The sequence below is a fragment of the Heterocephalus glaber genome, unplaced genomic scaffold, assembly GCF_053883595.1.
Source record: "Heterocephalus glaber isolate CG9 unplaced genomic scaffold, H.glaber_assembly_v1.0 deba00001444, whole genome shotgun sequence".
Taxonomy (NCBI): domain Eukaryota; kingdom Metazoa; phylum Chordata; class Mammalia; order Rodentia; family Bathyergidae; genus Heterocephalus; species Heterocephalus glaber.
In genome coordinates, this window is record NW_028258297.1 from 6,209,187 (window position 1) to 6,233,660 (window position 24,474).

The window sequence follows — 24,474 nt, forward strand, 5'->3', positions numbered from 1 at the left end:
GGGATGAGGGATGAAGGTCGAGTTGCCTACGAAGACCACACCCGGAGGAGGGGCTCGAGGACCAGATTGGAGACTGAAGCCCAGCTCAGGCGCCTGCGAATTCGGGGTCTGGGGAAGCGGCTCCCTCACACGCGGTAGCTTTGAGCAGCATCCTCGCCTGGTGGAAGGAGAAAGGGTCTCTAGGCCCTCATATTATTTATTTATTTTAAAATATTGTTTTATTTATTTGATATTGGGGGTCGAACTCGGGACCTTGAGCTTTGCAAGACAGGCGTAGTGCCAACTGAGCTAAATCCCTGGCCCTTAAAATATTGTTTTATTTATTTTGAGACAAAGTCTCGCTAGGTAGCCAGGCTGGTCTCTGACTAGTGGCGATCCTCCTGTCTCAGCCTCCCCAGTGCTTCGGTTTGAGAGATTTTTCAGAGAAAGGAGGAGGGAAGGGGAGGGGAGGGGAGGGGAAGGAGATCACAAGAGGGACTTTGTTTTCTTGGGTTAAGAGGCAAGAAGCAGCCAGGCGGGTAATCCCAGCGCTGTGGGAGGCTGAGGCAGGAGAACCTCAAATTTGAGCCCTGTCTGGGTAATTTAGCGATTTAGAGAGACCTTGTTTGAAAAGAAAGAGATAAAAAGAGACGAGGTTGTAGCCCAGGGCGCAGCTGGGGCCTCGGTCCCCAGCCCTGGCGCTGGCCGGAGGGGAGGGAGCTGGAGACGGGGCTGGCGGGCCGCGCTGACCCCGCCCCGGCCCTGGGCGGTGCTCCTGGTAGCAGCGGAGCTGAGCGGCGCCCGAGCTGGACGAGGTTGCGGTCCCGGCCCGAGGAGACCCGGGCCACCTGCTACGGAGCAACAGCTGCGACCCGACGCGCGCGCCTGCGACCCACCCCAGGTCAGGTCCGCGGGTCCCTGGGAGAGGGGCGTAGGGTGGGCAGTGACTACAGGGGTGACTCGGGAGACCCGGGCAGGCGGAGGAGACCCGGGCTGCTCCTCCTCCCGCCAGGTGGGAAGCTGAGGTCCAGGTGGGGCCCCATGGGCGGGGAGCGGCTTCCGCGGGGGCATCCGCTCCAGGAGGGCACGCTGATTCCTGCTAGGTGGGCTGTGTGCCTCACTTTCCTTATCTGTCGCCTAGGAGCAGAAGTTCCCACCTTCTGGACAGATTCAGCTGGGCCTTTGGCCCTGAGAAGGTTAAAGAGACATCTTCCACCTGGGCTGGCCAAGTAGCTCAGGCCGGTAATCTCAGCACTCCAGGAGGCTGAGACAGGAAGGTCTCAAGTTCAAGGCCAGCCTGGAGTATGTAGTGAGACCCTGTTCTGATCCTTCCCATTTGGCCCCTCAACTGCCCAGTGGCTTCCTATTTGTCACCCTCACCAAAGAATGGAGAAGCTATCCTGCTGGGGGCCACATGGCAGCCCCAGAGCACTCCCACTCCCAGCCTTGGAAGCTTGGAATCTTGTCCGGTCCCTAAATCTGACCACACCCACTGTGTCCATAGCCAGTGGCCAAGTGGGGGCTGCAAAAGGAAGCCCTCAAATCCAGGACCAAAATCCCAGGGAAAGGGAATGGGGGACAGAGAGATGATGACCTGTGTCATTGAGGCCTGGGTAACTGTCCCTGGTGTGGCTAGGACACTCAGGATAAAGGACAAACTCCAAAGTGCAGAGTCTTCATTTAAAAATGTGGTTTTGGGGGCTGGGGATTTAGCTCAGTGTTTCTGCCGCTTGCCTCGAAAACATAAGGACCCAAGTTCGATCCCCAGTACCAAAAAAATTAAAAAAATAAAAAAATAAAAATGTGTTTTAGCCAGGTGTGGTGGTGCACAGATGGTCTATTCCCAACACTCCAGGAGGCTGAGGCAGGAGGATCTCAAGTTAAAACCCAGTCCAGGGGCCGGGGATTTAGCTCAGTGGTTCCGACGCCTGCCTCCCAAGCGCAAGGTCCTGAGTATGATCCCCGGTACCAAAAAAAAAAAACCCAGTCTAGGCAATTCGGTGATTTAGCCAGACAGGACTCATAATTTAAAGATAAGAAAATCCTGGTGTGATGGCACAGGCCTGTAATCCCAGCACTTGGAGCTGACAAGACTCTGTCTCAAAAAACAAAACAAAAGAAAGAAAAGGAAAGAAGCGGGCAAGGAGCTCAGCGTGAAGGGCCTGTGTGTGTGTGTGGACACTGACTGCTACATCAGCCCCAGCCAGCCACCCCAAGACCCCTGGGGCATGGTGTCCCCAACCCGTCAAGGGCTCTTTTGCTCAACTCAATGGAAACCCTGAGACTGAGGCTGGGGACTCGAGGAGAAATCTCTTCCTGCCGCTGTGAGAGGCAGGGCTGATTAGGCCGGGTCCCCAGGTGAGAGACACAGAGGGCCTCAGCTTGGGAGCTGGAGGTGACTCCAAGGAGGAGCAGCCCAGTGTTCCCAAGCCTGGGAGGTGGGGCTGCTGCGGCCGGGATTGCAGTTCTCTGCCACCTCTCAGGTTGGCCGGCAGGGCCAGCAGCTGCGGGGCCCAGTGTGTGGCTCTGCTCCTGGTCTAGGGGTCTTGCTGGGGGATGGGAGACACCCCGGGTCCCCCCGCTGTGCAAGGCACCTGTTCCTTGTGGTGAGCACAGGGCCCAAGGGGGCTGTGGGTGTGCAGGTTACCAAAGGAGTGGAAAAGGGGGGATGTCCCCATCTTTAGTGGGTGATTAAGGGGCTGGATTAAGGCCTGAGAGGTCATGTCTCATGATGGTTCCCCGTCTCTTTGATTTTTTGAGACAGGGTCTGGCTGTGTAGCCCCAGTCTGGCCTCAAACTCACAGTGATCCTCCTGCTTCAGCCTCTACCAAGCCATGCCTGGATCCCCTGCCTGTCCTTTTGTATGTACTTCAGTGCTTACATCGTGTTGAGTCGTGTTTAGTTAATAGTTCTCCTTTGATATTTAAGATGTTTTTTGTTAAGCCTGTACTTATAGCCTGAGAACATCAGTTCTAACCCAGGTTCACTGCCTAGAATGGAAAATGAAGGATCGAGCAAACAAATGAGTGACGGAAATGGGAAAACCTAACAAAGATCAGCTCCCTTTGCAAACACCTCTCTCGGTGCAGGAAACCCTTGTGGCCCTGCCTGGCCTCCTGTGCACCAAGGTTGTGATATGCTGGGTGTCTGCCTCCCTGGACTGTGGGACCGGGGAAGTGACTGCCCCTGTGGTCTCGGCGTAGGGGCAGATGTTCACCCAGATCCTAACCCCTTCTGGGAACCACCCTGGTGGTGATGCAAATGGCCAGACATTTCTGTTGCTAATAATGCAATACCACAAGCTAAGTTAGAAAGAAAAGAGAGATTTTTTTTTTTAAACTGGGGATCCAAATCAGGGGCACTGGAGCCCTGAGCTACACCCCCAGCCCTTTTTAAATTTTAAGACAAGGTTTCTCTAAATTGCCCAGACAGGACCTGAACTTGAGATCCTCTTGCCACAGCATCCCCCAGGCTGGTGTTACCCTAGCACGGCTGTGAGTGCCTTTTTGCTGGCAAACTTAGAAAGTTTCTTGTTTTGTTTTGTATCACAAAGCGCCAAAATGTTACTGGGAACTCCTGTATCAAGGTAGCCTGGTCAGGAAGGAAGGAATGAATGAACTCTGTAGTGCACTGCTGGGCTTCTGGAGTGAGTCTAGCCTGCTGGCTCTGCAGATGGCTAGTGCTGTTGCACGCTTTGTACTTTCTCCGCTCTGGGGGTGCATTTCTCAGCACTTCCTGGAGCCAAGAAATTTGCAGGATCTTGTAGTGCGTGCTGTCCGTGTGTGGAAGCCCTGTGCATGGCTGGTGCGTGTGTCCAAGCTCAGGGTGAGGGCTGTGCCCGGCCCCTCTGTGTGGCGAAGATCTTTATCTGTCCGTCAGTGGCTGTGGGTTTTGCTGGCGTGTGCTTGTGGATGCTTGAGGCTCAGGCCTTTGCATTTTTACTTCACCTTCCTGCTTAGAGATGAGGTAGACCTGGCTGCTTTTCGTGTGGATAGGAGGAGCTGGACTGAGGCCCCAGGGGACCTGGGGTGGGTTGGGGAGGGGAGGACACCGCACTGCCCCAGGGAGCTACGGAGCAGGGGCTGGAGGTCTCCACCTCCCTGGGCTTTGGCTGGGTTGTTTACCCGGCTGTCCGCTGAGCCCTCTCCCTTGAGAGGTGGCAGGTGGTGCCATCCTGGTGTGGTGACACTCAGAAGCTGGAGAGCGTCCTCTTCAGGGTCACGGAGCTGAGTTCGAGTCCAGCTCCCTACTGACCACAGCCGCAGCCCCTGTGGTCACGTCCTCCCTGGTGCCCCGTTTCTAGTAGATTTCAGGGAAGCGGCTCCACCCAGCATCTGGACCCTGGCCAGTGTCCCTTCTTCCCTCTCCACCTCCTCATGTCCCTGTGGACGGATCTCAGCGCAGCCGAGGGACTGGAGAAGCGGCTGTCTGCCCGGCTGACCCCCGGAGCAGGACCACACCTTCGTACCACGCTGCTCACCTGGCTTGGAGGTGGCTGTCCCTTCCTGCTATCGAGGTGACTTGGGGACAGGGCTGTGCCTTCAGATGTCCCAGCCTCCGTGGCTCCTCTCTCGGGTCACACCCGGACACTGGGGCGATGGGGGTACTGGGTGCTCTTGTTTCCTGACCTGAGTCAGCCCTGCCCCTGACTCCCCACTTTACAGCCAAGGAAACTGAGTCAAGGCTGCTGCTGTTTATCACAGTGACATTGAGCCCCTACCCCAGTATAGTCTGGCCCACAGGCAGAAAACCCTTCCCCGCCAGCAAAGAGGGGTGGCGAGCCCCATCTCTGCACCCCTTTTTTGTTTTGTTTGTTTTGAAACTCGTTATGTAGTTCAGGCTGGCCTTGAACTCACTGTATAGCCCAAGCTGGACACAGACATGCAGCAGTCCTCCTGATTCAGCCTCCTGAGTGCTGGGATTTCAGTTTGTTTAATTTTGAGAATTGTTTAATCGACACATAATGTTTGTCCACATTCAGGAGGTACAGTATGATAATTCGATATAAGTACACTGCACAAGGATCAAACCAGAGTACGTAGTATTCCCATCTCCGCAAATGTTTATTCTTGCTAGGAGCTAGGAAACTGAACTCTTCTGGTTATTTTGAAATAGGTTGCAAGTTGCTGCAGACCGTGGTTACACTGCTGGGCCGCAGGGCAACAGAGTGGATGCTGACTGCCAGCTGGTGGCTGGTGGCAGCCATCATTCCCTCCCTCCCCAGCCTCCAGTTGCCTCAGTTCCACTTGCTTCTCTTATGAAACCCCCACTTTTGGGGAAGAGTATTGGGAATTGAATCTAAACTGAGCTACATCCCCCACCCCAGCACCTTTAAAAATTTTTCTTTTTAAATTTTTAGACAGAGTCTTGCTAAATTGCTAGATTGCTCAGGTTGGGCTCAAATTTACAATCCTCCTGTCTCAGCCTCCCAGAGAGCTGGGATTACAGGCATGCGTCACTGTGCCCAGCTGAGACCGACTTTAGTTTCCACAAACGAGTGAGAACATACAGTGTTTGTCTTTCTGAGCCTGGTTTGTTTCACTTAGCATAATGTCCTCCAGTTTTAGCCTTGTTTTGGCAACAGGCAAGAATTCATGTTTTTGTGGCTGAGTCTGATTTGGTTGTGTACATAGGCCAAATGTGCTACATCTGTTCATCTACGGTGTGCAGCCTGGTCAGTTCCACATCTTGGCTGTGGTTCCTCAACTCTTAAATACTAGTTAATAACAAGAAGGCGGGGCATGATACCCTATGCCTGTAATCCCAGCATATGAGAGGCTGAGGCAGGAGGATCTTTGTGAGTTCAACGGTAGCCTGGACTACATAGTGAGACCCTATCTCAAAAAACCAAAAGTAAGTGGGCTGGGGATTTAGCTCAGTGGTTTCGCCTCCTGCTGCACAAATGCAAGGACCCCAGTTCGATCCCGGTACCAAAAAACAAAACAAAACAAAACAAAAGTAAGTGGGCCGGGGATTTAGCTCAGTGGCACCATGCCTGCCTTGCAAGCGCAAGGTCCTGAGTTCAATCCCCAGTACAAAAAAAAATGTCAGTAAAATAAAATAATAAGAGGAACTTGCCAGGGCTGGGGATTTAGCTCAGTGGTTCCAGTGCCTGTAGCGCAAGCGCAAGGTCCCGAGTTCAATCCCCAGTACCAGAAAAAAAAAAACTTGCCACACAGGAATCAGGAGGATTAGAAAAGCAAGTGTGTGGCGATCACTGGATCAGAACCCACACCCTGTGGGCTCTCCAGTGCTCATGTTGTGAAACTACACAGCCCCTCCTGACGGCAAGCTTTTTTTGGTTGTTTTTCGGTACCAGGGATCGAACTCTGGTCCTTGCCGTTGGGCAGCAGCCAGGGAAACCATTGAGCTAAATCCCCAGCCCCCAGCCCAGCTTTTAATACAGGGTAACTGGTTGTGGGAGCAGACTTCAAGGGTTGCCAGCAGCACAGTCCATGCCAGGATTGAGGTTGTCACTCGGGAAGAGGGGACAGACATGCAGGTGGCGGAAATGACAGCCATCACTGTGGTGTCACTTATAAAAGCCCAACATAGAAACTGCATTTCCAGTGTCAGGACAGGAAAAAAGGACAGTGGAAACTGGAGCGGCTGAGGCCTTGAGGCTGCCCCGGAAACCCCGGGGGAGCTGTGGGCCTGACACTGGGGAGCCCTGGGGTCCGCCTCACCCTCACTGTCCCAGGGAGAGTGTCAGGTCTGGGTGCCAAGGACACTAAAGTGCTTGGCGCTAGAGTCCCTTAAATAAAAATATGCAGCTGGGTGTGGTGACTGGCACACGGCCCTTAGTGCCAGGCCAGCCAGGATCACTGACCACCTGGGCGTGTGTCCCTGTCACTGGACAGGGTCCTAGGAGGTCCCTCAACCCACTGACCTACAGGATGAAGTCGCAGATGTGCTGACTTGAACAAGTGTTTTCAGGATGCATCAGTTCGAGACAAAGGGATTTATTAGGCCGACAGTTAAGTACTCACTCTGGAAATAGAGTGTGAGAGGCATTATGTACGGGAGCTGGTGTACCCATCTCAGGATGATGGCACACTCCTGTAATCTCAGTGGTTGGGAGGCTGAGACAGGAGGATCTCTGAGAGTTCAAAACCAGCCTGAACTACATAGCAAGACCATGTCTCAAAAAAACAAAACAAAACAGGTTTCAATTCCGATTTTCCTGGTCTTCCTTCCCACAAACCCCAAAGGGCCAAGGGCACGGCCAGGTTCTCTCATCACCCTCCCAGCTGGGAGCAGAGGCCCAGTATCGCGGTCACCCCCCCCAGGGATCAGGGCCAGCACCGGGGCCCCTTATGGCTGTGACTGGAAGCTCCCGGGGACGTGGTGGGGAAAGAAGGAACTGCGCTGGCAGCTCGGGAGTCCCTGAGCTGGCGGTGCCCTCCCAGCTGCCCCGAGGCTGTTGCAGTGGCCTCAGAACTGCCGGGTCCCCCACCGGTGGGACCCGGAAGACCCCTTTCGGATGAGACCCCCTGGGCTCAACACAAGGCAGGCCACTCGGGAGAGTGAGACTCAGTGACCCCAGGGTGCCGCCTCCCTGTGAGCTCCCCCAGCGGTGCTGGTCCACACCAGGCTCAGGCCAGTCCCTGTCCCCAGGCAGCCCCCATGGGAGCTTCTCCGCAGTGCTTGTCCCCATCCGATGTGGTGCTTGGCTCAGTATTTCCCAGGGTGTCGCCATCTCTGCCCTGCTGGGCGCCACGAGGGCGCCCAGGCCTGGCCCAGCTTCTTCCAGGGTGACCTCTGGCGTCAGGCTGAGCAAGGTTTAATTTGAGACCTGTTTGTCCCGTCTGTCCCGTCATGCCCCCCCACCCTCCCCCCCCACCCCGTATCTCAGTGCCTTTGGCAGGGCAGGGAGGGGCAGGTGGCCTTGGGACTCTGTAAAAGGTCCCTAAAGACTACTCCTGACGGAATGAACAGCAGATTAGGGAGGTCTTTCTGGAAGGGTCCTAAGGGATCGTCTTTTCTAACTGGGTCACTATCTTACAGATGAAACCGCCTCAGGATGGGGAGGTCGTCCTGCAAGATCAAAGTGCAAGTTTGGGGATGGTAGAAAGCAGGGGTGTTGTTCATGCAATATCCAGTCCTGGAAGATTGTTAAAATAAGTAAGCCGAGTGTGACAGGCCATGCTTGTAGCCCCAGCCCTCTGGGAGGCTGAGGCAGGAGGATTACAAGTTTGAGCCAGTTTAGGCATTTTAGCAACTTACCAAGATCCTGTCTTTAAGTAAAAAAGAGCTGGGGCTGTACCTTGGTGGGAAGGCCCTGGGTTCAGTGTCCTGTACAGGAGAGGACAGGAGGGGAGGGAAGGGATAAAGGGAGAAAAAGGACTCTATTACTGATCCCATGGCGTCCTCTCACTGCCTGATTTGTTTTTGTGGTGTCAAGGACCGAACCCAGGACCTTGTACCTGCACTGTCCCCAAAGCCACACTCTCAGGCCTATTTTTAATCTTTAATGCAGTAAAAAGGAGAGAGTGAAGCACCATGGGAACTTTCTTTCAAGGAGAAGAAACCCAAGACTTCTAACTCGGGCTGGATTCCCAGCTGCCTTCGTGTGGACATTTCCATCGCCAGCGTGGTTGAGCTGATAAAGAGCACCGCCTGCTGCTTGGACTGCGTGCGGTGGGCAGAGGAAGTGACCAGGACAGCCATCCATCCACATGGGCTTCCTTAACTGAGCCTGAAAGTCGAGGAGGTCAGCTAGGCATGGTAATCCAAGCACTCAGGAGGCTGAGGCAGGGGGATCCCTGCAAGTTCAAGGCCAGCCCAGAGTACATAGTGAGACTGTTTTAAAAAACAGGGCCGGGGATTTAGCTCAGTGGTTCCGCCGCCTGCCTCACAAGTGCAAGGACCAGAGTTCGATCCCCGGTACAAAAAAACCCCCAAAAGTTGGGGATGGCTATTTCACTCTGCCCCTGAGAAGCCACCCCTACCCCCAGCTGGAGTTACCCTGGGAGGAAGAGGTGGACTCAGAGCAGCACGATGGGTGCTCTTGGACTGCTGAAAGCTCCGGTCCTTGAATATGGAGTGTGAAAGGCTTTGACCTCACCGAGTACCCTCCGATGGCCAGGCAGGGGATACTAATTACATTTCTAACAGTGATGATTGCATTTGCCCGCAGTTTATATTGCAGACAGCATTTCCTGGATTAGTTACCACTTTTGATCCTGGCCCCGTGCAGGGGGCCGGGATCAGTTCCACATTCATTGAAAGCACTGGGACCAAGCACAGCCTCCTGGCACTGGGCTGGACCCCAGGCTGAGCAGGGCCCCCACTGGTGTCTGCAGTATCAGCCTTGCAGTTGACTCAGCCTCTGCTCAGGGAGTCCTGAGCTTTTCTAATCTTTTGCTACTGCAAACAGATCTGTAACCTTGGCCAAGGTCGCATCTCTGGAGGACAGAGCGTCCGTGGCACAGCGTGCTGGTGGGGGGAATGCATGCCTCCCTCACCTTGATAGATGTGGCGCCTCTGGTCTGCAGCCAGGCCAGGCAGGAAGAATGCGTTGCTAAGTGTTTGGGGCGGATCCGACCAGCCTGAGTTTCCATCTGCCTCTCGGATTTAGGAGAGGACCCTGGTCCTTCAGGCTTGTTTGAGCTCGCACTTTATGTGTGTGGACATTAGGGCCCGTCTTCTTCTGGGGTCCTGGTCTTTTTCCCTGTGATTTCTAGAAACTCCATGTCAGGACAGTTAGACCCATGTGACCTGAGATGCAGGGAGTTCTCCTAGCACTCCTGGGTCTGTTTTTTTCCCTTTCCCCAAAGTGTTTGCTGTTGTTTAGCAGGAAGGGGCCATAGAGAAGTCTATTTCTTTCAAGTAATAAAATTTATTCCTCTTTTTTGGTTTCATTTTGGAGACAGAGTCTCACCATGTAGCTCAGGCTGACCTAGAATTTACGGCAATCCTCCTGCCTCAGCCTCCCCAGTGCTGGGATTACAGGCGTGCACCACCACACTCTGCCAGTTCCTCTTTCCTCTGGTTTCTGGATTTCAGACATAATTAAGAAAACTTTCCCAACCCCAGTAACAAGTGAATGTCTACCCACGTGTTGATGCAAACCCTTGAGGGTTTTATTCTTTACCTTTAGGGCTTATCCTGGGGCCTGTTCTGAGGCAGACCAACCCTGGCCACCCCAGGACATTTTGTTTAAAAGGGCAGCCTTTATTCTACTGATCTGAGACACTGCTTGCATTGTACTTGAAAGTTCGGTATCATTTCTGGGATTTCTTTTGTTTCATTGGCCTGTTTGATCATCTGCCAAAGGCTGCCTTGTTTTAGTTCCTGAAACTTTGATATTTTCATCTCTAAAGGGCCAGCCGGTCCTCCTTTCTCAGAGTTTTCCCGTAGATTCTTGCTTGTTTATTTTCCTTTTCTTTCTCTCTCTCCCTTTTTTTTTTTTTGGCTTGTTTATTTTTCACAATCATGTCCCACAATGTTTGCCCGCAATCGTATCCAATTTATAAATCGGAATGGAGCCCATGGGCCTTCTCATGAGGTGCATCTTTTCTTGTTTGCTTTTGTGCTCTTTGAGGGATTTAACATTTTTCTTGCATAGATTTTGAGCATCTTTATTTTTTTTGTGGTACTTGGGATTGAATTTAGGGCTTTTTTTTTTGTTACCCAGGATCGAACTCAGGAGCTTGCACTTGGGAGGCAGGTGTGGTGCCACTGAACTAAATCCCTGGCCCCTTTTCTTTCTTTCTTTCTTTCTTTGAGACAGGGTCTCACTCACTATGTAGTCCAGGCTGGCCTCAAACTCAGCAATCCTCCTGCCTCAGCCTCCCGAGTGCATGTGCTGGGATTATAGGGGATTACAGATATGCACCACCACACCCAGAGATTTTTTAAAATTTGAGAAAGGGTCTTAGAGAGGCTCCCGAAGCTAGGATAAGGAACATAGCGCACCCTATCCAGAGAATAGCTTCTCAGGCTCTTGGCTCCCATCTGGGGAAAAGAATTTTCAGGCCTCATCAGTAAGAGGCCTGGGAAGGGTTTATTAGGCAGAGATTTGATTTCAGTGTTCTCAAAGTGTGAGAGGCAGTGCGGTCCCTCGAGAGAGAAGCTCTCAAGAGAGACACGCATGCCAGGAATATTTATGTATTTGGTGGTAGTGATACAGGGCACCAAGTAATCCAAAAATGGTATCCAAATAAGCAAAACTAATCCAAACAAGGGAAATATTATAACTCCCAATCTGCTAGATACTCGAAACATGAGTTCATGTTCTCTAAAATGGAAGAATGAATTCTAGGAACAGTGGAGGTTAAGAGTAGGAAAAATTTATTAAGAAAAAGACAGCTTCGAGTACAGTCACCCAGGTCATATTGATTAAATGGGGATCAAATGGGGAAACAAGTCCCGTGTAAGGAACTTCCGGAAGGGAAATGGGCTATCGAGGTTGATGCCTAGAGAACATCAATCACTGCTGTTTTCCCCAGGGGAAGTAAGAGGGTGCAGTATTTTTCTCTTTTTATAATGCTAACTAGTGACTGTGCCTCGATATTTTTTTCTATCCCAAGGGATGGCTCTAACTGCCTTATAATAATTTCTAACTAATTTAGCTGTCTGCAGTAGTAGCAGTCTGGAATTTGTGATCCTATAGGGATCATGAGTCAGGGAAAGAGCCGCCCACCTAACAGCAGAGAAGCCTATTTTCCAGGTGGAAAGAGGCGCTCTGCTCTGTTCACAGCTGAAAGAAATCTATTTGCAGGTGAAAGGGAGTCACTCAGGCTCTTTGTGTTTGGGGAGAAAAGGAGGAAAAAAATTAAACTGGGCTGTGTCTTTTAGGGTTTTGTTTTGTTTTGCTGTTTTCATTTTTAAATTTGATTTTCCTTGTTTACTCTCTACCTGTCTTTATTCTGCTAAGTTGCCTGGGCTGGCCTCAAACTTGTGATCCTCCTGCCTCAGCCTCCCAAGTACCTGAGATCACAAGTGTGCTTGGCCACTCCTTTTTTTTTTACTTCAGTATGAGGGATCGAACTCAGGAACTTGCAGGCGAGGTGCTACTGAGCTAAATCCCCGGCCCTACTCCTTCTTGATATGTATAAATGAGTGTGTACACGTGTGCATGTATGCGTGTTCTACCACCGCTATCACATGATGGATTCAGCAGGTGTAACCCAGGCTCTCAGGTAGGACAGACAAGCAGTGAATTGCAAAGTGCAGCCCTGGGTACCAAGTGGCAAGCAGCTATATTCACTGCAGATCACAGGAAGCTGTGCTTAGGGAAAGTCCGGGGCAACAAAGTCACGGCACAGACAGAAAAGTGGTGCCGGGGTGGCAGGAAAGCAAAAGTACTGAACACCGCAGCCCCAGATAAATCAGGCTTTGGGAATTGAAAGGTTCTGCACCCAGCCCAGGTGTCCCCCCCATCTCCAGGTGTGACTGACAGGGGCTCCCAACATGCATGCGTCTCCCAGAATCCCCTCTGATTTTAATCACATGCCTGCCGTGTGGTGCATATTCATGGACCCTTAATGAGGTGGGAGAGGGGCAAAGGTGACTGAGGTCAGGCGAGGAGATCCCAGAGCCTCATCGGAGATCTCCTGGGGTTTTGTTGAGTGATTCTCTACCTCTCTCAGGGCGTTGCAAGGAGGAGCAGCTGTAGAGTAATCAGCACTGCCAAATGGAACTTTAAAAATTAGTTTCTGGAGCCGGGGGATTTAGCTCAGTGGTTTCACCGCCCGCTGTGCAAGCACAAGGACCTGAGTTCGATTCCAGGTACCAAAAAAAAAAAGTTCCTGCCTTTAGAGACGAGTGGCTTCCTGAGGCCTAGGGCCTAAGCAGCTCCCCAACCTCTCCTCAGCCCACGAGGGTGAACAGAGCATGCAGGTCCAACACCCGGAGGCCGAGTCCAGGGGCCCGTGAGCTGAAGGTGGCTGGCTGCTAATGAGAGCCGGGGTGTAGAGCCGCACTGTACCCGTGATCCCCTCCCCTCTGTTACAGGCATGTGCCACCTTGTCCCGCTCATTTGGTTTTGTTTAATTTTTCTCCTCTTACAACCAGCTTTATTTTATGATGGGCATCAGGGTTTCAGTACCGCCTAGAATCATGGAAGCCACTGAGGGCTTCAAGTCATTCTGAGGCTTTTTTGTGAGCCCATATAGAGTTCCAGGTGTTTTTGGTTTTCCTTTGGCAGGGTCTCCCTATGGAGCCCGGACTGGCCCCAAATTCGGTGATCTCCTTCCTGCCTCAGACTCCCGGAGTGCTGGGATTACAAGCAAGCGCCACTATGCTTGGTTAAAATATTTGTCAAAATTTGTTTGCTGAAAATTGACTTTTGTTGGCAACCATCTCTGTTCCTTAACTAGAAAAAGAGAAATTTGACTATTGTTCCTAAACTGGTTTCTTTTTCCATTGTTAGAGGCCTTGAAAGTAGAGTCAGGGTAATACTGATACAGGGCGGATGATACATGACCTCCAAATAATAAAAAGGAAATATAACTCCCCACCTGCTAGACGTCTAATGTGCAAGTTCCTGTTTTCTAAAACCAAAGAATGAATTCTAGGAACAACAAATGTTAAAGAGTAGGAAGAATTTATCGAGGGAAAGATAGCTTTTGTCTAAGAGAGAGAGACCCAGAAAGTGGGTGGTCCACACATTCTGCTTCTCAAGGGTGTTTTATTGACCCAATGGGAAATCACAAGGTGGGTATGAGGTGGGAAACCTAGGGTCACCCAATAAGATTACAACAAGTATAGTGGCTTAGGTAATATTAAGTGGGGATCAAGCGGGGAAGCAGGTCACTGCACGTTGGAGGACAGCCTGGGTCAACAAGGGAGTAACAAGCATGCATGGAAGGAAAAGGACTTGGCTAGGGAGATCTCAGTTCCTCACCCAAGGCGATTGCCCAAGGTGTTTGACGCCTATTTAGAATATCAGTCACTGCTGCTTGTCCCTGGGGGAAGTGTTTGGGTGTAGTCAGTTCTCTTTGTCTTGAAGCCCGGCCTTCAGGAATGCACCTCCAGCCACTGTTGTCTTCTGCAGTGATTTCTTCCATGGCTCAGCCCTGACTGCCTATATTTCCAACTAAGCTGTCTACAATAGTATTATAGGGAGCTGAGTTAGAAAGAAATTAATATACAGTCAGAGAGGGACTGGGCTCTGGAGGAGGTCAGCAGAAAATAAAGAACTGTAGCTGGAGGGGCCGGGGTTCTGCCACCTACTTCTTAAACGCAAGGTGCAAGGTCCTGAGTTCTATCCCTGGTACCAAAAACAAAAACAAAAAAACCTGTAGCTGGAGGTGCATCCGAAGAAGGCCGGTCCAAGATAAAGAGGCAGTGGCCAGACCTGCATGCCTCCCTGAGGGAGAAGCAGTGATTTGAGATTGTATTGTAATTAACACCACCTGGTCCAGGAAGTACAGATAGGGATCAGTGACCTAGGTAGGTGACCATCTGGACCCATCCCTTCCCCAAAATCTCTTTGTTCCTTCAGTGTACCCTAGCTTCCTCACTCTTCCCGACTGGATCAGTATTAGCTGAACAGCTATACTTACAATCCTGTAGGTTGATTAAGTTTGACCCACATTGTGACTCTGTATAAATAATCCCTGAAAAAGGGCCTGGGAGGCTTTCTACTTCCTGGACTCCCTATCCCTCAGGAGCTATCAATAAATCTTTCCCATTCTCTTAACCTCCTTTGTCCCTTGGAATTCATTCTTCCATTTGTGGGGCAGTGCATAAGCAGCTGGTCTGACACCCCAAAGGCTTCTCCTGTATCACTTCCGTGGTCTTGGTACTTTCTGGCACATTCTTGTCTGTGGGGGCCTCCCCCTTTCCCCTGTGTGTCAGGTGTATGGTCAGGTTAGTTGGTGGTCAGTGTATTTCACTGAATTTTTTCCCAATGAGCCAACTTGTTATCCCCCACTTCTATTTTTTTTTTTTTGGTACTGGGAATCGAACTCGGGTCCTTGCGCTTATGCCCCAGGCAGCAGGAGGCAAAACCACTGAGCTAAATCCCTGGCCCTTCCACTTCTACTGCTTATCTGTTTCAGAATTTACTTTTACTTTAATCTTACTATTTCCTCCTTCTTTTGGTTTAGTATTTTGTTTCATTTTTATAACATTTTTTAGACTATGCTTTATATTTTTGTTTTCACTGTTACATGAATTGGAAGCTAACCCTGTTCTTCTGATAATTTCCTTAGCTGTATCCTATAGATTTGCTTATGTGGTGTTTTGTTTATTTTTGTTTTCTAGAAATCCAACAAATTCAGTTTTTATTTCCTTTTCCTCATCCTTTTTTTTTTTTTTTTTTTTTTGAGACAGGGGCTCACTATGTGGTCCAGGCTGTCCTCGAACTCGCAGTGATCCTCCTGGCTAAGGCCCCCAAGTGCTGGGATTACAGGCACGGGCTACCACGCTCAGCTTGAATTTATATTTTTTGGCCATATGCTTTTTTATTTTACACTGTTTTCTTGACTTTGGTTTGTTTGTTTTGAGACAGGATCCTGCTATGTCCGTTAGGCTGGCCATGAACTCCCTACGTAGCCCAGGCTGGCCTCCAACATGCAGGGATCCTCCTGCTTCAGGGTCCCACACCTGGCTCTTTCTTTTTTTTTTCTGTATTGTTTTTTCTTTACGTAAGGTCTTCCTGAGTCATCAAATTAAACTGAACTGAAACTTGTGATCGTCCAGTGGGAGTGGGTGGTACATACCTGTAATGCCAGCACTTGGGAGACTGAGGCAGGCGGATGGCCATGAGTTCGAGGCCAGCCTGGGCTACATAGTGAGACCCTGTCTCAAAAAAACAAAACAAGAGCTGGGGATTTAGCTCAGTGGTTCTGCTGCCTGCCTCGAAAGCGCAAGGTCCTGAGTTCGATCCCTGGTACCAAAAAACCCCCCAAAACCAAGAAAACACTGTGACCCTCACCACATTTGCTTCTGTTTTTAAAAACTGTAGTCCTGATATTTTGGGAGGCTTGCTTTTGTTCCAGTGGCTTCATTACTGTTTCTGCCTTATGTCAATTGCTTCTTTTCTGTGAACCACAATGCCTGGGACTTGTTTCTTCCTCCCCTGTCCTTCCTGACTCGCCCCACTCCTGCAAGGCTCTGTTGAGTCATCTTGGGGACATAGAAATCCTTCCATTCTGTGGCTCTGGAGCCCTGTGAGGTGCTACTCCAGAAGTTGGCCTTGCCTTGTCACTCGAGGGCCTGAGAAGCAGGGCAGCAGCCGCACGGTGCTACAGATGCCAGGGACCTGCTCCCTGCACTGCCTTCACCCGGGCCCTTGCAGCTGGCCTGCAAGGCAACACAGTACGGAAAATCAGGCACGGTGCAGTGCGGGCCTAGCATGTGCCAGGGCAGGGTTAGGTACCTGGCACCACAAAAAAGGCATATTAGATTCAGTGAAACAGCCATATTGTCCTTCATTTTGGTTATCTATATACTTTAAATATGCTTGAGCTTTTATTGTTTGATTTTTTTTCTTTTAGCCCAGGCTGGCCTTAAACTCATAAAGATCCTCCTGCCTCAGCCTCCCAAGTGCTGGGGTTATGGGTGTGAACCCCTACACCCAGCTCAGGACATCTGCCTCTCAATGGCACCTAGCCTGGAGATGGGACTTGTGAGTCCCGTGTGGACTGGGGCTGACCATCCTCAGGGCTGGGCCAGGCCTGGGAGCCCAGAGAGGACAGATGGGCAGCTGGTGGCTGTGCCCAGTGCTGTCTCCACCAGTTCACACTTCTCCTCTCCCCTACTTCCTACCTGAGCTGCATCGGGGTCCTGACAACGGGAGCCACAGGAGGGTTCGGAGCAGGACGGGGACCACTGTGGGCAGTAGGAGGAGGCAGCAGGAAGTGCCAGGCTCAGGTGACAGGGGCCAGATCTTGTCTGCAGCACGAGGCCCATTGTGGGGGACAGGAGCATGCTTGGGGCCTGAGGTCACGGCGGCCTGAGCACAGCGTCTATTCCTGAGCTTTGGCTCCCGCACCAAATATGGTGTGGCCGAGTCTGGCACCAGACAGCAGCCAGGTGGCCGGGCGTGGGTCAGGCTGCACTTCCTGCCTGTGACGGCCCAGGGCCAAGCACTGGGACTCCCTGCAGTCAGGGCTCGCTCAGTGGCTGGCCAGCTGCTGCCCCCTGTCTGTCTGTACCCCATCACGGTGCCTCACCCTGGCTTCAAAGTGCTCAGGACCACAATACCCTCTCCCTGCAGGAAGACAGGATCAGGGCCCCGAACCAGGGGCGTGGTTGGTAGGCAAATGAGTAGAAGGCACCATGTGTGAGAACAGCAAGGTGTGATGGGAACTTGTGAATATTTAAGCTAAAAAAAAAAGTATTACAGGAAAAGACACATTGCCACGAGACCCCTGAGTATGCCAAATCCTCCCCCTTTCTTTGAACACACATCCCATCCTTCTTGGCGATGCAACTTTTACTGTAATCATTTTTTTTTTTTTTTTCTTTTGAGACAGGGTCTCATTTATGTATTCCAGGCGGGACATGAACTCACTATGTTGCTCAGGCTGACCTTTAACTTGCAGAGATCCTCCTGTCTCAGCTTCCCGAGGGCTGGGATAACAGGCGAGGGCTGGGATAACAGGCGTACGGCACCAGCCCTGACTTGTCCTTTTAAAGTATCCCTCAGGCTGCCAAGTGTGAGCTCGTCAGTGAGCAAGTGAGTCACTGAGGGAGAGAGCTGACGCCCTGTGTGCTGGGTCCCTGAGATACTTGCATCTTTCCCTGCAGTGCTTCTGGAAATGCAGAGCCCCCTGCCTCCTCCGTCTGACTCCCTGCCCAAGTGCCATTTTCCCATGCATCGTGTCCTGTCCTTGTCTGTTTCGGAAGGATCCACCCTTCCCGGGCAGGCCATGTCTTAATTCTTCCCCGCCCACTGACGTCTTCCCTCATCTTTTGCAGATGGACTTGCAGGTACCGAGAGGACACAGGCTGCGCTCCGACTTCTGAGTCAGGACGGTCTCTCAGAGGCCCGTGGGCTGCCCAGGATGGTCAGGTGCCAGCAGTGACGTGGCCGGGCTTCTCTGCCCTCCACCTGCCCACTGCTAGAGCCCTAGGCTCCCAGGTGAGGGATGGCCGCCCAGGGATTCTTCGGGGTGTTGGGGGTGGGCCCTTTTAGCACCCAGGCTGCCCCTGGTCAGTCCCTGAACCTCTTGGTGCCCAGGATTCCTGGGCCCTGCAGTAGAAATGGCACCACTGTCCCTCGGGGTTGCAGAGCTCGGAGGGAGCTGACTGGGGCCCGGAAGGGCTGAGTGAGTAGCAGCTGGGCTGCTGTCCATAGTAAGTGCCATGTGGGTCACCAGGCAGCTCTCCCCCTGTCTCCCAGGAGCTTGGGGCAGCATGAACCTGCCCTGCCACTTGCGGGCCATGGGACTCTGCGCCAGCTGCAGGACCTCACTGTCTCTGTCCCCTTGTCTGGGTGACCTAGGTGAGCACCGTCCCCCAGGTGGTTGTCAGGGTCTAAGGAGTTAGTGCGGTGAGACACTCATGCCATTTATCAGGTGGAGACTGGATGAATGAATGAACATAGCACAGGGGGACAGGGCCACCTGTCCCTCAACACTGGCCACATGGACGTCACCAGAACGCCGGGTTGAAAGCCATTAGTATTAGTCAAGGTCAAAGCCTGTGCTATGACCCCCCTGTCCCTTCCCACTCCACACCTGTGCTTCAGGGCTGAGTCCCCTTCAGCTGGGAGCTCCAGGGCTCCAAGTGCCCAGAGCCAGCCCAGCCGCCAGCTGGCTGCAGTCCACGCCAGTGGCCCCAAGCCTCACCGTGTTATCCGTGGGCTGTCTGTCCCCTCCTGGTCACGGCCGAGAGGGGCAGCACTGGTCCCTGATGACAGGCTGCCAGCCATAACAGGCAGAGGGGCACAGGCCTCACCAGGCAGAGGCCTGCATGCCAGGTGGCAGTGCCAGCCCTTTATGGTCCCTGCATAAGCTGGACCCCAGCTGCCCACTGTGGGCAACACTGGCCCAGTCCTCAGGAGTTCACACGTTATTGGAGAGTGAGAGGGACCTGACTGACATCTCGGTCTGTCATCCAGGGCTCCTGTTTTACTACATTCTCAGCCCATTTTTTATTTTTATTTCTTGCTGAGTCACAAGTTGCCCAGGCTGCTTTGACCTAGCTTGCAATCCTCTTGCTCAGCCTCCCAGAGTGCCGGGATCACAGGTCTGCCTGCCTGGATGCTGGTGCCCCTCTCTTGCAGACCAGCCAGTCCTGTGGTCTGGTGAGACCATGTCCCGGCCCCTAGACCGCCTGCTGCGACTGCTGTGGGGCTCCCCCAGGCAGCGGATTTGCACCCTCTTCCTCATCAGCTTCAAGTTCACATGCTTCGTCTCCATCATGCTCTACTGGCATGCCGGGGGAGAGCCCAGGGACCAAGGGCACCTCTATAACCTGCCTGTGGACATCCCCTGCCCCACGCCGGTGCCCCCTGGCCCTCGCAACAGCACCCCACTTGCGGGCAACATCTTTTTCCTGGAGACGTCGGACCGGACCAACCCCAGCTTCCTGTTCATGTGCTCGGTGGAGTCGGCCGCCAGGGCGCACCCCGAGGCACGGGTGGCGGTGCTGATGAAGGGGCTGCATGGCCGCGGTGCCCCCCTGCCCCGGCACCTGGGCATCTCGCTCCTGGGCTGCTTCCCCAACGTCGAGATGCTGCCGCTGGACCTGGATGCGCTATTCCGTGGGACCCCGCTGGCTGCCTGGCATGCGGCTGCGCAGTGGCGCTGGGAGCCCTACCTGCTTCCCGTGACCTCGGACGCTGCGCGCCTCGCGCTGCTGTGGAAGTTTGGTGGCATCTACCTGGACACGGACTTCATCGTCCTCCGTAGCCTGGGGAACCTCAGCAACGCGCTGGGCATGCAGTCGCGCCACGTCCTCAATGGCGCCTTCCTGGCCTTCGAGCGGCAGCACGAGTTCCTGGCCCTGTGCATGCGTGACTTCGTGGCCCAGTACAACGGCTGGGTGTGGGGCCACCAGGGCCCGCAGCTGCTCACGCGCGTCTTCAAGAAGTGGTGCAGCACCCGCAGCCTGGCCCAGAGCCACAGCTGCCATGGCGTCACCACCCTGCCCCGCCAGGCCTTCTACCCCGTGCCCTGGCAGAGCTGGAAGAAGTACTTCGAGGATGTCAGCCCCGAAGAGCTGGCACGGCTCCTCAACGGCACCTACGCTGTGCACGTGTGGAACAAGAAGAGCCAGGGCACACACTTTGAGGCCACGTCCCAGGCTCTGCTGGCCCAGCTGCATGCCCGATACTGCCCCATGACCCACGCGGCCATGACACTGTACCTGTGAGTGGCCCAGCGGTGGCCGCCACCACAGGGCTTGGCACAGCTGGAGGTGATGCCGAGGGACCAGGCTCAGGCCCCTCCTCCGCCCCCGAGCCTGACATGAGGGGGGGATGAGGGCTGGGGCAGGGGCCTGTGTCGGGTCAGAGGTCGCCTGGGCCATGTGAGCATCTGGGGCTCTATAGGCGACAGGCAAGAAGAGTGGCTGGGATCCCAGCACTTGGAGGCTGAGGCAGGAGGATTGCTGAGAGTTCAAGGTCAGCCTGGGCTAGGTGCCCAGAGCCTGTCTCAAAAAAAAAAGGCACAACTGGGCCGGAAGCATCTTTCTTCCAGGGGGCTCCAGGAAGCCAGGCATGTTGGGGCTGAGTGTGGGGAAGGGCCCAGGAGCCTGGGACAGGGCTGGAAGTCCTCTGGGAGGAGGACTGAGCTCCGTCATTCATGAGTGGTGTCACCAGCATCCACTCCCTGCACAGGCTGCAGTTCTTTTGGCTCAGGTGTTTTAAAGACACCCCCCCACCCCCGCTGTTGTGAGTGGACACAGAGGCTACTCTCGAAGCCAAAAGGCTCTCTGAGTTAGGCCACCCCGGGGCTCCGAGAAGTCGGTGCATCTGCAAACAAAGATCTCAAGAGGCAAGCAAGCTGTGGAATGCAATGATTTTTTTGTTTTGGGGTTTTTTTTGGTACTGGGGATTGAACTCGGGACCTTGCACTTGCAAGGCAGGTGGCGGCACCACTGAGCTAAATCCCCAGCCCTGGAATGCAACAGTTTATTGAGCATTTATCACATTTACAGCAAGACAGAGGGGAGCCCACCTGTGGCATAAGCTGGAAGCCGAGGTGGCATCAGTGGTGCAGAATCTGTCTCACCCAGTCATGACAGGCAGGGCTGGAACTCAGCAATCCGGACACTGGTGCAGCCGGGGAGCCGATGGGGCTCCGGACGGCACAGTGACGGATGGTCACAGCAGCACAGCAGCAGTTCTGTGAGGAGCAGCACCCAGGGCAGAGCCACAAGCATGAGCCAGAAGACCGAGCCCAGGGTTGGGGATTTAGTTCAGTGGTTTTGCCACCTGCTGCCTGCTGCGCAAGCGCAAGGACCCAAGTTTAATCTCCGGTACCAAAAAACCCCAAAAAACAAACGAACAAACAAACAAAAACAACAACAAACCCCCAGAAGACCGAGCCCAAGAGCAGCCATGGGGAGATTGATGCAATGTGTGCTCGTCTTATAATGTGTATAAATAACATGTGCTAATCCTGTGGTGGTAAAAAATATTTTTCTTTATGATAAAAATATTTTTTAGAAAACATTTTTATAAGTTTCTTGGAAGGGTTCACAAGATGAGTTTTCTGGGGTGCAGGCCATATGGTTATCACACAGGCCACATGGGTCACGTGGTTGTCACAAGTTTAGAGCCAGTTTAGTTTTTCTTTTTGGTACCAGGGATCAGACCTTGCGCTTGCGAGGCAGGCGCCTGAACCAGAGGTAAATCCCTGGCCCTAGACCCAGTTTAGAACCTGACAGAAGTGTGAGATGGCTTCTGCCCTGCTCGCATGAGCTCTTACCATGCAGAATATAATAAAGTGACTCACTGACGTCGAGTGCTCTCTGGTCCATGAAACGATTCCAGTTCACAGGCCCCGTTAGTGGCACTTGACAGCTGGGGAGCGGCCAGGCAGTGCACTGCCCCGGGGTCTCGACATTCACCTAGCGTCGGCCTTGGCTGCTGGCTGGCTCACCGTGTCCCCTCGGTCTTCTGCCACCAACTAGGGCCAGGAGAAGCCTGTTTTTCCCACCTCAGTTTTGAAGGTTCACAGAAAGCCTTGAGTGGGGCATGATGGTGCACGCCTATAACCCCAGCACTTGGGAGGCTGAGGCAGGAAGATCTTGCCATTGAATTCAAGGCCAGCCTGGGCTACATAGCAAGATCCTGTCTCAGCAAAAGCCTCAGTTGGGTCCTGTGAGTTTTCCCACTTCTACCCCGGTGTAAGCCTGGATCTGCTTTAACTTAACTGGGGCCAGAGTAGGAGTGAGCGAGCCAGGGCTGTCTGGGGGCCTGGCAGGCACCAGGAGTGCGCTGCTGGGTGGCTGGGGCTGGGCCAGGGGAAAATCTGAGCTCTGCAGGGCGCGGCCTGGGCTGGTTCAAGTTCTGGGTTTGGCCTCTGAGCCAGGCACAAGGTGCCATCCAGGACGGGGACCCTGCCAGGAGCTCTGCAGTGGCCACTGAACAGGGGAGGTTTGTCAGCCTCTAGACTCTGCTGGCTGAACTGCCTGGCTCCAGGGGTAGTAAAAGAGCAGCTGGGGCCGGGGATTTAGCTCAGTGGTTTTGCCACCTGCTATGTAAGCACAAGGACCTGAGTTTGATCCCTGGTGCCAAAAAAAAAAAAAAAAAGCAGCTGATATCTCTGCTGAAGACAAAGGAATGTCAGCTAATTATCTTTCCAACCATGACAGGATTTCACCTTTTAATGATTTTTAGACTTACTGGTTTTACTTTAAGAATATAAATAATATCTGCAACTATATATTTGAGGAGGTCAGGGCTTTAAAAATTATTTATTTATTTTGAGACCGGGTCAGATGTGGTGGGCATGCCTATAATCTCAACATTCAAGAGGCTGAGGCAGGAAGATCCACAAGTTTGAGGCCAGCCTGGAGTACATAGTTCAAGACTAGCCTGGGCTCCATAGCAAGACTATGTCTCAAAAACAAACACAAACGAAAAAACCATAGTGTTACTATACCACCCAAGAATACACAAGAGAAATTAAAATGAATGTGCATACAAAAACATACAGGAATCCCAGCACTGGGGAGGCTGAGGCCAGCCTGGACTATGTAGTGAGACCTTGTCTCAAAAATATAAAACAGGGCCGGGGATTTAGCTCAGTGGTTCCACCGCCTGCCTTGAAAGTGCAAGGTCCCGAGTTCGATCCTCAGTACTGAAAAAAAACCCGAAAAACAAAACCCCACCATACAGGAGTGTCCAGGCAATGTGATTTATAACAGCCAAGGCAGAGCCACCCCAGTAGCCAACAACTGGAGAAGAGCAGGGTGGTTAATTTCAGGTGTCTCCTGGTTCTGGGAGCCTGGAGACCTGGGAAAGATGCCCTTTTTGAGAGAAAGGAGGGTGATTCCATTTGGGAACATGGTGTGTTGGGTACCACCCATCATGGGGCCCAGTGAGGTCAGGTGCCCCGGGCTCCTCCCCCACAGCTGTGGGACGTACACCAGCACCCCTCATTCTCTGGCTTCTGGTCCTGGACTTCGAATCACACTGCTGGCTTCCGGGTTCCGAGGCCTTTGGACCTGCACTGAGCCACACATCAAAGATCCCAGGGTTTCCTGCTGGCAAAGGCCTGGGACCTCAGCCTCTGGACTGGCAAAAGCTGCCTTCCCTAAAACCCCACTCCTTGTACCCATTTACAGTCCCATGGCTTCTGGCTCTCTGGGAACCTGTAATCCAATTTTAGTATATGTGCTGCTGAAGTGAGCACACAGAACCCTTAATCCATGCAGTGGACCACCATCCAACAATATGGGGTTATTTGTTTTCTCTGAGAGAAAGAGATTCCTATTATGCTGCCCAGTCTGGCCTTGAACTCTTGGGCTCAATCGATCCTCCTGCTTCAGCCTCCTAAGTAGCTGGGACCACAGGCATATACCACCATGCCTAGCTATTAGCAATTAAAAAGAATGAGGTCCTGATACATCCTTACAACATGGGCAGACTTTGCAAACTTTCTTCTGAATGAAAGAAGTCAGAAAAAGCCACATGGGGTGTGGTTCCATTTCTATGAGATGGCTGAGGGGACATAGCCCCAGAGACAGAAAGCAGATCATAGGGCTGGGGGAAGTGGCACCCAGAGTTTCTTTCTGGGGGATGAGATGTTCTGAGATCAGTGGTGGCGCTTGTACGACTAGTGAATGTGCGTGCACACGGGGCAGACTGTGGCACATGCACTGTGCCCATGCTGTGTTACTTCAGACACGTGGCGCTTGTTCTTGAGGCTCTGTGATGAACCGGTTGTCCTGTGGGCTCTTGTGACTTGCTCGCACTGGGGCTCAGCTCCGAGCCCTCAGGACCCCAGCTTGGGCCACCACAAGCAGCGCTGTTTGGGAGGCTGGACCCCTGCCTGCCTGCAGATTAGGTTCTGATTTGACCCATTCCCGGGTCCTGAAAGTCACAGGCTGTCCTGTCCGTGTATGGCCCCCGCTGAGCCA

At 52.8% G+C, this 24,474-nt stretch overlaps 1 protein-coding gene across 1 annotated transcript; it reads left to right on the top strand.

Moving 5' to 3' along the window:
- The first annotated feature begins 886 nt into the window (after nucleotides 1–886).
- Nucleotides 887–23,684, top strand: A4galt (alpha 1,4-galactosyltransferase (P1PK blood group)). Its single transcript, XM_021258850.2, has 3 exons — nucleotides 887–4,495; nucleotides 17,857–18,019; nucleotides 19,105–23,684. The coding sequence occupies exons 1-3, from the start codon at nucleotides 4,356–4,358 to the stop codon at nucleotides 20,254–20,256; spliced, it is 1,455 nt and encodes a 484-aa protein (XP_021114509.1). The 5' UTR covers nucleotides 887–4,355; the 3' UTR covers nucleotides 20,257–23,684.
- The last annotated feature ends 790 nt before the right edge of the window (nucleotides 23,685–24,474 follow it).